Source organism: Jaculus jaculus, chromosome 9, assembly GCF_020740685.1.
Source record: "Jaculus jaculus isolate mJacJac1 chromosome 9, mJacJac1.mat.Y.cur, whole genome shotgun sequence".
Classification (NCBI taxonomy): domain Eukaryota; kingdom Metazoa; phylum Chordata; class Mammalia; order Rodentia; family Dipodidae; genus Jaculus; species Jaculus jaculus.
In genome coordinates, this window is record NC_059110.1 from 88,383,864 (window position 1) to 88,398,935 (window position 15,072).

At 36.9% G+C, this 15,072-nt stretch overlaps 1 protein-coding gene across 6 annotated transcripts in view; it reads left to right on the forward strand.

Moving 5' to 3' along the window:
* Nf1 (neurofibromin 1) overlaps positions 1-15,072 on the forward strand; it is a 281,308-nt gene that overhangs the window by 81,467 nt on the left and 184,769 nt on the right. For 4 of the 6 annotated variants that reach the window (XM_045158367.1, XM_045158370.1, XM_045158368.1 and 1 more), the window contains exons 11-13: positions 605-679; positions 2,330-2,359; positions 7,926-8,057. In XM_045158367.1, the coding sequence (XP_045014302.1) occupies positions 605-679; positions 2,330-2,359; positions 7,926-8,057 (237 nt within the window). The remainder of the gene's footprint in view (positions 1-604; positions 680-2,329; positions 2,360-7,925; positions 8,058-15,072) is intronic. The other 2 variants (XM_004664588.2, XM_004664589.3) reach the window with 1 other exon arrangement.

Consider the following 15,072-nt stretch of genomic DNA (forward strand, 5'->3'; position numbering starts at 1 on the left):
TCCTTTATAAATGGGACAAATGAATAGATGCACTTACAGTAGTATTTCTTTCTTTTTTTAAATTTTTTTTGTTCATTATTTATTTATTTATTTGAAAGTGACAGAGTGAGAAAGTCAGATAGATAGAGAGAGAGAATGAGCATGCCAGGGCCTCCAACCACTGCAAATGAACTACAGACGTGTGCACCCCCTTGTGCATCTGGCTAACATAGGTCCTGGGGAATCGAGCCTCGAACGGGGTCCTTAGGCTTCATAGAAAAAAACTTAACCGCTAAGCCATCTCTTCAGCCCATCTTTTTTTTTTTTTTTAAGGTGGGATCTCCCTCTAGCCCAGGCTGACCTGGAATTCACAATGTCGTCTCAGGGTAGCCTCTGACTCAATGGTCTTCCTACCTCTGCCTCCTGAGTGCTGGGATTAAAGGTGTGAGCCACCACACCCAGCTATAGTAGTATTCCTAATACAGATTAACATGTTAATTTCAAGACCATAAAAGTTTATTTTATTAAAATTTTTTCTTCTTCTTGCTCTCCTTTTTGTCTGCATTTGTGTTATTGAATATTTTTTCATAGAAATATTTTTACCATTTTTTTTCTTTTCCCATAGATCTGCCTGGCTCAGAATTCACCATCTACATTTCATTATGTGTTGGTAAATTCACTCCATCGAATCATCACCAATGTAAGTCCAAAAGGTATTGCTACATAACAATTTTTTGTTTTTGTTTTTGGGTATTATATATGCTTTTGTTTTTAGGATGTTCTTCGTTTTTGCAAAAGTTCTGAATTTAGATGGTAAGGTATAGGAAATTTCTTTTATGTGATTATACCTAGTAATTGATAACACAGTTATTTTTTTTATATTCATTCTTGACCTAAGGGTCCTTATTGAGAAAGTTTAATGGAATGTTTTGGAAAGAGTAAACCTAAAAAAAATTATTTAAAGATGAAGATCTCTTGAGAAAAGTGCCTCTGAAAATATAATATAGCATTTCATCCTGTACCTTGTCACATGTTATTTTGAACTCCTTGGCCCTTTCTTTTCAGCATCTGATACATTATGAATTGCCACGTAAACATTTAAGTTCAAAGTAACATTATTTATATTATAACCAAGTATGTTACATTTATAAAATGGTGAGACTTTTTGATTATGTTATTTATTCTCCTTAAACAAAGTGAAATACTAGCATATTTCAAAAGAGATACTTAGGAGATACAAAATTATGTCAAAGAAAGTGAACTTACCTAAAGGTATTTTTGATACAAATCTACTGAATAAAAAATAGTGAGCCTTGTTAAGTTTGACTGAGTTTTAAGTCTGCTCTTATGAACTATTGGTATTTTGAAGGTTTTAGTTCTAGAGCCAGGCTTGGTGGTGCTTGCCTTTAATCCCAGCACTCAGGAGGCAGAGATAGGAGGATCACCATGAGTTCAAAGCCACTCTGAGACTACACATAGTGAAATCCAGGTCAGCCTGAGCTAGAGTGAGACCTTACCTTGAAATCTATCCCCATCCCAAAAAGATTCTAAATCTATAGTTACACTTTTATGCATTGATAGAAATTTTATATCTATGTGTAAATTATCTAACTTATTTCTGTATTCCTCTATTAAAAAAAGCTTTGATCATTATTAATACCTTAGTACAGTTGTCCTATTTATAATTCCACTTTAAGACTCTCTGATAAATTAAAACTCTCTACTCTCATTTGCCTTGGATGTATTAAATCAGATACGACTCATATTTTCTTTTAGATATTTTTGCAGGGAATAACTGTTGCAGAGTTACTCAGGTGACACATTTAGTTTTGCCCTATGGAATGCTGGTAATGTGGTCATATTTCATTTATTGCCAGTTATGCTGTATCTCTGCACTATGAACAGCTATGAATGCCTGAGGAAATGATAACCTCCTTTAGTTTTGTGTATCACTAACTCAAATTATAAGTAGACATAACATTAAATACTCTGTCTTGAATGAAAAAATTTAATAAATCTGATTATAGAGAAGGCATGCATTATGAAAAACTTTAAAAGAAAATTACATTTGCCAGTGTAGTGAACAGGGTCATTGTTCCTTCATGGTTTTTAGTTTAAAGCTACTAAAACACAAAACAGTGATATCTCCATTCCACAAGTTTATGAGTAATTCAGAAACAAATTTATATTCTTCCCCCTTTGCCTCATAATTATAAAGAGATTCCACTTATTAAGAGTATACAATTTTACATAAATGCTTAAAATTTAATAAACCCAAGTTTATACTCTGAATACTTTGTGACTAGTTACTTTAATTGTGAAATATTTTTGTCTACGATTGAACATATAGAGCACTTTCAAGCATGGACTTGGCACTTCAGTAAGTGGCTGAGCTGCTCCTTTCTGGGTTTCAAGCATGCCTGGAGTGTTACTTCATGCATGCCTCAGTGTGAAAGTGGATGTGCATTCCTTCTGCTCTGATCAGAGTCCTGCATGTGTGAAGGTGGAGTTTGTCTGTTTCCAAGGTCGAGTCAAGGCACTTGTGTTTATGAAGACACTATAATGACCCTTACAGTGAGATAGCTTGAAAAGTAACATAAAGCGGGTGCTAAAGTAGCTTTTACAGTAGTACCGAGATTGTGACACTTGGTCATTATAAATTTCTTAGTAAGTTGTTTCTTGTTAAGAGTCCCATAAGGTCCTATCTACCCAGGCTTGAAGCTAATAGCTACTGAGTCTAAAATACTTTCTGAATGAAAAGAACTATTTGTAAAAGTAAACATGCAAATTTATGCAACTGAGTATTTTAGAGCATCACTGAAGGAGGTTATTAGGAAAATATTTAGAGTCTTGACATCACATGAAATTTAGATTGTTGGACTCTGGATCTTAAAGTCTTTCACATGGTATTTCTTTTTAATCGCTCTTGGTTCAAAATACCTTATGAGGCTGGAGAGATGGCTTAGTGGTTAAGGCACTTGCTTGTAAAGCCTAAGGACCCATGTTCAACTTTCCAGATCCTACATTAGCTAGACACATACAGGTGAGGCAAGCACAAGGTCGCACATGCCCATTAGGTGGTACAAGCTCTGGAGTTTGATTACAGTGGCTGAAGCCCTGGTGTGCCAATTCTGTCTCTCTGTCTCACTTTTTCTAAAAATAATTTAAAAAATGTTTTACAAAAACACCTCATGAGTCCTCATAGTTCTTTAGCCAGTTCACACACTTTAAAAAAGTATTACATTCTCAAATAAGATAAAAGTTTTGCTGGGCGTGGTGGCGCACACTTTTAATCCCAGCACTTGGGAGGCAGAGGTAGGAGGATCACTGTGAGTTCGAGGCCACCCTGAGACTCCATAGTGAATTCCAGGTCAGCCTAGGATAGAGCGAGACCCTACTTCAAAAAACAAAAACAGAATAAACAAAACAAGATAAAAGTTTTGCTGATATATTTTTGAGGGTTTATGTAGTATTAATAATGGTGTTTTGAGTTTTATTTTGCTTCTGTGAAATGGACTCATATGCAATTCATAAGTATTATATTTAGGTCTAAAGCACTTCACTTTCTCTTAGAAAGTCTATTCCCTATTTGAATTTTGATGCAGTACAAGTTTTTAACAGTTTTTAAAATGTTTATATCATGTCACCTTTTTTAAATGATGTGCCTCAAAAAGTAAATTATAGTTTTAAGATCTTTATTCATAGGCTTTTTAAGGTTCAATTAGATATGCAATTGGTAAATGAAGAAAGTAATATGCATATGTGAATCATCATTGTTATATGCTACAATTCTCATAGTGCTTGATTACAGTTTTTCCTTGTAGCAGTTTTATTGACAGTTCTTACATTGAGAATGAGAGGATCACTTTCTGCTGAGAAGTGATTAAAGAAATTATTTCCAGGGTATTGGAAAATCATTTCAATAACCTGTTGAGTGCCATGTAATTCACTCACCTAAATATTGCTTTCTATAGCAATGAGTAGTATTTTTAAGAAAAAGATGAACATGTGTTTAAATTGACTAAGTTCAGAAAGGACACAGTTATGAATTGCTCAAAATACTAAACCTTTTTGTTTTTTACTAACTTGATGTCTAATTTTTCTGCCTATTTTATTTGAAAGTATATCTTTTATTTTGAAATAATTCAGTAGAATTATTATGAAAAATAAAAGTATGAAAATTACTGAATCTCAAGTCTAGGTTTTTTTGAATATATATATACACATACATATACATATATATATAATATACATATATATTCATAAATATATATTTATATATAAAAATATGTATGTGTGTATGTACATATATAATATACGTATATATTTATAAATATATATTTATATATAAAGTATATATGTATGTGTGTATGTATATATATATATGTATATATTGTTTTATTTTTTTTTTTTTTGGTTTTCTGAGGTAGAGTCTCATGCTAGCTCAGGCTGACCTGGAATTCACTATGGCCTCGAACTTATGGCAATCCTCCTACCTGTGCCTCCCAAGTGCTAGGGTTAAAGGCGTGTGCCACCACATCTGGCTTAAATATATTTTATTTACTTATTTGAGAGAGAGAAAGGGAGAGAATAGGCACACCAGGGCCTCCAGCCACTGCTAAAGAACTCCAGATGCATGCGCCCATTGTGCATCTGGCTAACATGGGTCCTGGAGAGTCAAACTGGGATCCTTTGGCTTTGCAAGCAAGCGCTTAACTGCAGAGCCATCGCTCCAGCCCATAATTCTTAAGTTTTTATATAGGTTCACCACAGTATAGGTTACACAGCTATCAAAAATAGTATAGTAGGGCTGGAGCGATGGCTCAGTGGTTAAGGTACATGCCTGCAAAGCCTAAGGACCCCAGTTCAACTCTCCAGGTGTCATGTTAGCCAGATGCCCAAGGAGTGCATGCATCTGGAGTTCGTTTGCAGTAGCTAGAGGCCCTGGCATGCCCATTCTTACTCTCTCCTTCCTTCTCTGTCTCTAATAAATAAATGAAAATGAAATCTTTAAAAGAACAGTCTAGTGGTGCGGCTAGAGAAATGGCTTAGCAGCTAAGGCACTTGCCTAAAAGGCCTAAGGATCCATGTTCAATTCCCCTGTACCTGTGTAAGCCAGATGCACAAAGTGGTACATGCGTCTGTAGTTTGTTTGCAGCGGCTAGAGGCCCTGATATATCTATTCTCTCTCTCTCTTTATATATATCTGCCTCTTTCTCTCTGAAATAAATAAATAAATAAAATATTTTAGAAATAGTACGGTGGGCTAGAGTGGTTAAGGCACTTGTCTGCAAAGCTTAAGGAGCCAGGTTCTGTTCTCCAGTACACATATAAGCCAGATGCACAAGGTGACACATGCATCTGGAGTTCATTCGTAGTGGTTTCAGGTCCTGGCATACCCATACTCTATCTACCTCTCTGTCAAATATAGTATTTTAAAAAATAGTATAATTAGATGGATATGGTGGCTCATGCATGTATTCCCAGCACTTAAAGTAGTTGAGGCAGGAGACTCACAAGTTTAAGGCCAGCCTGATGCTTGCTTTTTTTTTTTTTTGCCCTCCTGAGATGCAGTAAGACTTTATCTCAAAAAAGAAAACAGTTGTGGTTGCATGTTTTTAATCCTGGCAACTACAGCGTGAATTCCAAATCAGCCTGGGCTAGAATGAGACCCTATCTAAAAAAAAAAAAAGCAAACAATAATTACACCACCACACAAAAGATGCAGTACTTTGCATAGGGTGCCATACAGGAAGCATATCTTTTTAATCATTTCTGACAAGATTTAGCAGAATGGAGAAGACCCTTCACTCGATGCACTTTTTCATTATTCATTGATTTATTACTTGAATCTGATTAACTCAAGCCATGTAATTTGGCAAGTATATAGAAATGCAGTTGATTTGGGTAGGTCACATGACCAAAGTGCCCTAAATTTTATTCAAGCAAACTAAAATTTGGCTATGTTTAGGCATTAGCTGAAATAAAGAATTGAGAGACAAATATATATTTTCAGAGTCTTGTTGTGTATAGCTCAAGTTGTCTTTGGACTTGTGATCCTCCTGCATCAGCCTTTCTTGTGCTGGGATTATAGGCATGCATCATTACCTTAGTTTGGTATTTCATTCTCATAGTTTATAATCCACAATTTTGGTTAAGGTTAATATAACTTGATGTTGCTCAAAATATTGTGAGTTATGAGTAAGGATCTTAAATGGTAAGACTAGATTAATTTTGAATATAAAGGAGTAGAATGTGAAGGTATTAAAACCACTCATTTACTTAAAAAAAATATTTTGGACCAGGCATGGTGGCGCATACCTTTAATCCCAGCACTTGGGAGGCAGAGGTAGGAGGATTGCTGTGAGTTTGAGGCCACCCTGAGACTACATGGTGAATTCCAGGTCAGCCTGGGCTAGAGTGAAACCCTACCTCTAAAAACAAAACAAAAACAAACACACATATGTATATTTTATTAGACAGAGAGAGGAGGCGGCACATAGAGAGGGAATGGGCACACCAGGGCCTCTAGGCACTGCAAACCAAGTCCAGACTCATGCGCCACCTTGTACATCTGACTTAAGTGGATCTTGGGGAAATGAACCTGGGTCCTTTGGCTTTGCAGAAAGGCACCTTAACCACTAAGCAATGTCTCCAGCCCCTCATTTACTTTTTGAATATTATCATTCTTTCAAATGTTTCTTTCTTTTTGTGTGTGTGTATGTTTTGTTGTTTTGTATGTAGGGTCTTACTCTAGCCCAGGCTGGCCTAGCTTTCACTGTAGTTCCAGGCTAGCCTCAAACTCTTAGTGATCCTCCTACCTCTGCCTCCTGAGTACTGGGACTAAAGGTGTTTGCCACCACGCCTGGCTCAAATGTTTCTTTTAACTGGTCTGTCACAAATTGGAAATCCATGTTCTCGGTCATACTGTTTTATGTACATTCTTTGTATGTATTAAAAATTCATCCAGTCATTTTTCTATGAACTGGTAAACTTTATAATTTAGTATTTTTCATAGTTGTCATTTGTTGTTTGGTACAATTTCAAATAAAATGGGTATTTAAAACCAGGCATCAAATCTAGATAGGCTAAACAGAAATAGAACAGTATCTTCATGAAATTATTGCTTTTAAAATACTTAGCTAGGAGTAGGGATGTAGTTCATAGGTAGCATGCTCAGCACACATAGGCCCTGGGTATAATCTTCAACATTTTAAAAGTAAAGGCATAGATGGTTGGTTTAAAAATACTTAGCTAGGACTAGGGATGTAGCTTACAGATAAGAGCACTTAGCACATACAAAGCCCTGGGTGCATTGCTCAGCATTTAAAAAAGAAAAGCGTAGATGGTTGGCTTAAACATAGTTAGTTCGGATTAGTCTGTCTTTGTTTATGGTGATTGTTTAGTCTTCCATCTACTGTGCCATCGTTGCAAAGCAATGAAAGATGAGAAGTATACTAATGGCTTTAGCTCATTTACTAATTTCATGTTGTAATTATTGTTGTTTGTAAGCATAAAGTAGTTTACATATTCTTTCAATGTTGTATTGAGCCTCTAATCTCATGTACAGCTTTGATTATAGCATTTTTATTTGGACAAAATATATATAATAAATGCATGTGTTTCCAAAATGAATTAACATCAAACTTTTTTAAAAGAAAAGAATTGGCAAAAATTCTCCAAAGACTTTGCTTTCAAATTCAAGTATCTGTTAAACAAAAAACGACAGTCTCATTTGCACATGCTCATTATTATATTTTAAAATATAATATTGAATGAGATAATGTTTGAGTTAAAAACATCATTTGAAAACTTTGAAGATCATAATGTGTGTTTGCATGGTCTCAGAAAGTTTATGACAAAAGGGTAAAACTTAAAGTAACTGTGATAACAGCATATAACTCATGTAATTTACTTTTCCCCATATGTTCTTTATTTTTCTCCAGTCTGCATTGGATTGGTGGCCCAAGATTGACGCTGTGTATTGCCATTCAGTTGAACTTCGCAATATGTTTGGTGAAACACTTCATAAAGCAGTGCAGGGCTGTGGCGCACACCCAGCAATACGAATGGCACCAGTAAGAAATCATAAGTTTTGAATCCCTCCTTACACTTGCATCTTAAATGTCTCTATCTCATTCCTGTTCACTTGACTTTAGAGAATCAAATGGGTTCATCTTCTCTATAAATGTCGCATAAAGCTCTATATTGCAATATCATTGAGTTAATTAATAATGTTTATATTTCAGCGTTTCTGTTAATTGAACTCATTTTTCTTAGGGAAAATTTTTCTCAAATCTTAATAAATGTCACCGTTCCAACCTCTGCTTTTAGTTTCTTTTCTCTAACTTTTTCTCACCAAATATTTTGATTGGCTTCTTATTTTGAGGATGTGTAATGGAAGCTGACTCCTGGGTTAGAGTGAATGCCCTCCTTTGGATGTGGACTGTTACACATAGAAAATTAGAAATAAAAGTATTTCATATTTTAACAAATATCTCCATTTATCAAAATTTGAACATTTGAAAATGATAGGCTGTTTGATACTGAAGTTTGTTTAAACTTTCAAATTAGGTATTCTAAAAGATTTGCCTTAATATGTATGGAATATTAAAGCTCATGTAGAATTGGTTTAAATAGCAAGTGATAGGAGTGTACATGTGATTGCTTGGTATTTGTATGTGGGAAGAGATTATACATAGCAACTCTTGACATTGATTGGTGGTGCTTTGTCTTCTGCTTCTTATTTTCTATTCTTATTGGCTGCTGTCGCTCACATGATCAGATGCCAACCAGTCACTGTTTTGCATGGCAGTGGGCTTCTGTGGCTGTAAGTATATGACCCATTGTAACTATCTCAGGAAAGTCCTTTATTTCTTTGACTTTTCTGTGTATAGTTACCATTATAGTCACATTACATCATTTCGGATGAAAGTATAACATGTCTTAACCTATTGGTTTTAGCTATTAAATTAGACATCTCACACTTATAATTTAAACAACTTCTTCCCTGACATGCTTCTCTTTCCAAGTTCTTGTGGTCAGTAAAGTAGTGTGGTTTTGCACATTGTTCACTCTTATCCACTTGTCAGTAACTGTTTTTGAGGATTTTTGTATTAGATGTTCAAATATCATATATTTTGACATTATCCTAAAAATGGCAGCTAAAAAGGAAGATCAGTGATTTTTAAGAATGAACTTCAGGGCTTTCTTGTGCTATAGAGATGGTCACACGTTTGCTTATCCAACCCAAACTTTTAAAGTATTATTACTCTGAAATTTGTCACTCAGTGAAGTTCATGGTCTCCATGTAGACTTTGTTGTTGTTGTTGCTGTTGTTTTTGTTTTTCGAGGTAAGGTTTCACTCTAGCCCAGGCTGACCTGGAATTCACTATGGAGTCTCAGGGTGGCCTCGAACTCACGGCGATCCTCCTACCTCTGCCTCCCAAGTGCTGGGATTAAAGGCGTGCGCCGCCATGCCCGGCTCCATGTAGACTTTTGAACAACAATATAACTTGGAATTTCTAAGTTTTCTTCCCCGAAGCACAGATACCACAGATACCATCATTTATGGAATTCCCTTTTACACTGAAGGTAAAAATTTTAGTGAAATTTATTAGTAAAACTAACTTGACTTTATTTTTTATATTGTTGAGTTTTGAACTCAGCCTCTTGCATGATAGGCAAGTACTATATTGATTGAGCTATGCTCCTAACCCCAGTGATATTTCATTAAACATTAACACACAAGGTTACTTGTAGTTGGCTTTTTGTAATACTTAATATATATGAATAATTCTGTCTCTAATCAAATATATATATTTGGTTTTTCAAGGCAGGGTTACACTTAACCCAGGCTGACCTAATGTTCACTATGTAGTTTCATGCTGACCTCAGAGTGACAGTGATCCTCCTATCTCTGCCTCCCAAGTGCTGGGATTAAAAGGTATATGCCACCACACTCAGCCAATAATGCTTAACATTTTAATATCAAAAAATATCAGTAAAAGAGCTGGGTGTGGTGGCACACACCTTTAATCCCAGCACTCAGGAGGTAGAGGTAGGAGGATCTCATGAGTTCGAGGCCACCCTGAGACTACATAGTGAATTCCAGGTCAGCCTGGGCTAGAGTGAGACACTACCTCAAAAAAAAAAAAAAAAAAAAAAAAAAACCACAAGAGCCGGGCGTGGTGGTGCATACCTTTAATCCCAGCACTCGGGAGGCAGAGGTAGGAGAATTGCCATGAGTTCAAGGCCACCCTGAGACTACAGAGTTAATTCCAGGTCAGCCTGGACCAGTGTGAGACCCTACCTCAAAAAACCAAAAAAAAAAAAAAAAAAAAAAAAAAAAATCAGTAAAGGGCTGGATGTGGTGGTGCATGCCTTTAAATCCCAGCACTTGGGAGGCAGTGGTAGGAGGATTGCCATGAGTTGTAGACTACATAGTCAGGTCAGCCAGGTGAGAGCAAGACCCTACCTCGAAAAATGAAAAAAAATTCAGTACAGTATATGTTAGTGATAAATATAAATAATAGCTATTAACTAAACATTTTAAAAATGTTTTAGTAATTACTAGAAACCATTTTTTGAGGGGAGTATATTGATACTTTCAGAAAATATTCATTTTTTTAAAAAAATTTTTTTCTGTTTTATTTATTTATTTGAGAGGGACAGACAGGGAGAGAATGAGGCTGATAGAGAGAGAGAATGGGCGCGCCAGGGCCTCCAGCCACTGCAAACGAACTCCAGACGTGGGCGCCCCCTTGTGCATCTGGCTAACGTGGGTTCTGGAGAATTGAGCCTCGAACTGGGGTCCTTAGACTTCACAGGCAAGCGCTTAACCGCCGAGCCATCTCTCCAGCCCAAATATTCATTTACTTTTAAAAATCATTTTTAAGCTTGCTTTCTTTGGCACACTGATTCTTGCTATGCAGTTTGGACTATCCTTGAACTCACTGTCTTTCTGCCTCTTCCTTCTGAGTATATTGAAGCCTTTTATATTTGTGTATGGAATTTTGAATGTATTGTATAATGGCTATAGGACAACTTTCTGGCTATTTTTTACTAGAGAAAAAGAAAGTTTACTATTTCAGGTTAAGAAAGTTTACAATTTGGAGGATGCTTAAGGTAAGTATCACCTCTCAAAAACCTTGTGCACTAGCAGGCGAAAGATAGGGTATGCTAAGGCCAGGGCTGCATGGTGAGCAAAGCATAGTGTTTTCCTCATAGACCTTCCCAAAGCCCTGTAGCTTTAGCCCGAAAATATGTAATGAAGAGCTCACTTTAGGTAACCATAGCATCAGCAGACCAAAATGTATAATAAGTGCCTTAGAGATAATATATTATATCAGGGTTCCTCAGCCTCAGTCCAGTTGTCATTTTGGACTGTGATTAGGGGCTGCCACGTGCCTCGTGTGATGTTCTGCAGTACCTTGGCCTCTACCCAGTACGTGGCCATAGCACCTGCCGCTCACTTCTTCCCAGTCATAAGAACCTGCATACCTTTACATGTCCCCTAGGGGAACAAAATCCTTTTGAGTTGAGAACTCTTGTATTACGTGATATAGTCAGTGGGTTATCCCTAATTTTCATTTCCTCAAATGATTGGGTACTCAGAAAACGTTCACAAACTTGAGCCATCAGTTTGTTGCCTAAGTAGCAAGTAAATATCTGTAAAATATTTATGCTGAAAGTTTGACATATGCCTTGTACTTTAGAGACAAGTTACTTGATAGAAAGAACTTATTACTTGAATTTTATTTTTCTTCAACAAGATAGAATCATGTGCGTATCAATTCTAGTCATCATTGTTCCTGTTTTTGATTCTTCTACAGGGCAGCCCTGCAGGTACTTTGAATGAAGTTATCCTACACTTCTAAGTGAGCTTTTTGTATAACTTGGACATGAGAAGGGATTTTATTATTTCAAGTCTTTTGAAAGTGATGTTTGGTTTGTTTTGATAGCTAAACAAATGGAGGCCAAATCTTAAGTCACTTCAAAAAACACATTATTAGTGAATGTTCAAACAGAGTTCTGAGGTTTCTTGGTATTTTATCCAAGTTCTTTAGCTGTCTTCTCTCACAAACACTTAGCTTGACAAAAGCAGGAGTGTTGGGGCCCTAAGCTGCTAGAACAACATCTGGCACATAGTGGGCATTTTGTTGACTGAATTAGTAACTGAATTTATTTGACTTGGATTGAAAAATTCTTCTCCAGGTTGGAGAGATAGCTTAGTAAGTAAGATACTTGCTTGCCTTACAAGCATGAGGACATGAGTTTGAACTCCAGTATCTATGCAAAAATGCAGAGCATAGTGACACATGCCTGTAATCCCAGTGCTGGGAAGGTAAAGAGAGGTGCATCCCTTGGACTCACTGGCCAAGCCTAAGTGGTGAGCTCCAAGACAGTGAGAGACCCAGTTTCCAAAAAGAGATGGACAGCATTCCTGAAGATGACACTCAAGTTTGTCCTCTAGTTTCCACACATGCACAAACACTACACGCATGCATCTGCGCACAAACACACATGTACACACAAGTGCAAACACACAACTCTTCATTTGGATTGCTTTTTTTTGTGGAAAAGCAAAAGAAAACAAAGCAGCCTATCAAAAATCTGAGAACTGGGGTCTGAGGAGATGCATCTGTGGTTTAAGGTTCTTGTTAGCAAAGCTGCTGGCCCCGTAGGCACCCTGGAACACCCATACAGCCATACAGGCATGCATGCACACACACATACATAAAGTAAAAAATTGTTTTAAGTTTTAGAATTAAGACAACATAATATCTAACTTTAGTGTTGTAGATGTGTCATAATAATTAATGAATGCTGTGTGGATAACTATGCTTCTATTAATATGGTTGAAAGTGGCATTATTTACATGGAACTTTTTTTGTGTGTGCATGTATGTAGTAGGTTTGAATGTGTGTGTGTGTGTGTGTGCTTGCACGCACATACACACAGAGGTGGTGCCCTGTGCATGCCTACACATGGAGAACATCAGGTGTCTCTGCCATTGGTCACCTGCTTGTTTCTTGAGCCAGAGTCTCTTGATTCCAGAGCTTGACTTTTTTTTCTTTTTTTGTGCAAACCTCAGCAAGACTCTGGTCTTTGCTTCTCACAGGCTTGTGATTACAGATGCACATGACTACACACAGCTATTTATGTGGGTTCTGGGGAACCGACTCCAGCAGTCTCAGATCTCCTCAGGCTGTCCTGCTTACACTGGAAGTGCTGTCAACCACTAAGCCATCTCTCCAGCCCTTATATGGAACGTTTTTAAAAGATATATGTATTTGAGACAGGAAGGGAGGGAGAGTGAGAGAGAGAGAGAGAAAATGGGCACGCCAGGTCCTCCAGCCACTGCAAACGAACTCCAGAAGCATGTGCCCCCTTGTGCATCTGGCTTACATGGGTCCTGGAGAATTGAACTGGGATCCTTTGGCTTTGCAGGCAGGTGCCTTAACCGCTAAGCCATCTCTTCACTTTTTGATCATTTAAACTTCAGCTTTCTTCCTATGAACATTGTGCCTTGGCTTCTCTTTTTTGTACTTTTGTAGTATTTCTAAACATTTGAAATACTTGCTTAGCACTAATAGTTTGCATTTTGAAATGAGAAGCCCTCTGCTTTCATAAGAGTCAAGTCTGCCTATATTACATGTACAATAATTTTTACAACTATGTGTAATTTCTGGACTTTTTTTTTTATCTTCGAAGGAATCTTGACTTTGAAAAAGAATGGATGAAAAGAGAATATTTATACATGCTGTCATCTGCAAGAGTTTCTTGATAGTTACACTTAGTTACATCATAAGTAAATATTTTCAATGAAAATTTCACTGTGATCCCAGGTTTGATTTAGAATGAGCATGCACATGTGTGCATGCGTGAATGCACACACATGTAGATTAACATGAGCAAGTACTTAAAAACAGGTTATATTAAATATATTTGGTAAACAATTTGCCTTAGAGGTTATACATGTAAAAGCAAATAGTATTTGTGAGTTTTGGTATTTCAGTTTTATAATAACATTCTTTAAAAAATTTATTTATTTATTTATTTGAGAGAGAAAGAAAGACAGATAGAAAGAAAATGGGTGTGCCAGGGCCTCCAGCCATTGCAAACAAACTCCAGACACATGTACCACCTTGTGCATCTGGCTTACGTGAGCCAGATACATGTGCCACCATGTGTATCTGGCTTATGTGGGTTCTGGGGATTCAAATCTAGGTCCTTAGGCTTCTCAGGCAAATACCTTAATTGCCAAGCTATTTCTCCAGCCTGTAATGACATTCTTGAACATAACTGCATTAGATATCGTCTTCCTTGAAAACCAAACACCTTTGAAATTCTTGGATACAATAACAAATGGTGTTTCTCACCATTAAACACTGAGAAAAGTATATGTTGTGGGATATTTATCTCCACTTGTTAACTTTGTAAGAAAATAGCCTGTTTACGTAGTTACCTTTATCATGATTGGATAGAAGCTACATAGTCTACTGTCTAAATATATGCTCAAATATAGGTATCCAAGTCAAAAGCTGATATTTTTGTATTTTTTTAATAAATGTTTTCATTTATTTGCAATCAGTGAGGAATAGGTGCACCAAGGCCACTAGTCATTGCAAATGACCTCCAGACGCCTGTGCCACTTTTTTTTTTTCACCTTTATTAAGCTGTGCTCTTTATTGAATCCTAGGATTGATTTTAATAGAAATGTAGCAATGTGGAGTTGGAGAGAGGACTCAGTGGTTAAGGCACTTGCCTACAAAGTCTAATAATCTGGCTTCTATTCCCCAGTACCCACTTAAAGCTAGATGCACAAAGTGGTGCATGCATCTGGAGTTCGTTTGCAGCAGCAGGAGGTCCTGCTGTGCCGCTTTTTGTATATGGTTTTATGTGGGTACTGGGGGTTTGAACCTAAGCCATCAGGCTTTGCAAACCAGTGTCTTAAACCAGTGAGGCATCTCTTCAAGGTGGAGTCTCACTCTAGCTCAGGCTGACCTAGAACTCACTGTGTCATCTCAGGCTGGCCTGGAACTCAGTGGTCCTCCTACCTCTGCCTTCCAAGTGCTGGGATTAAAGGCG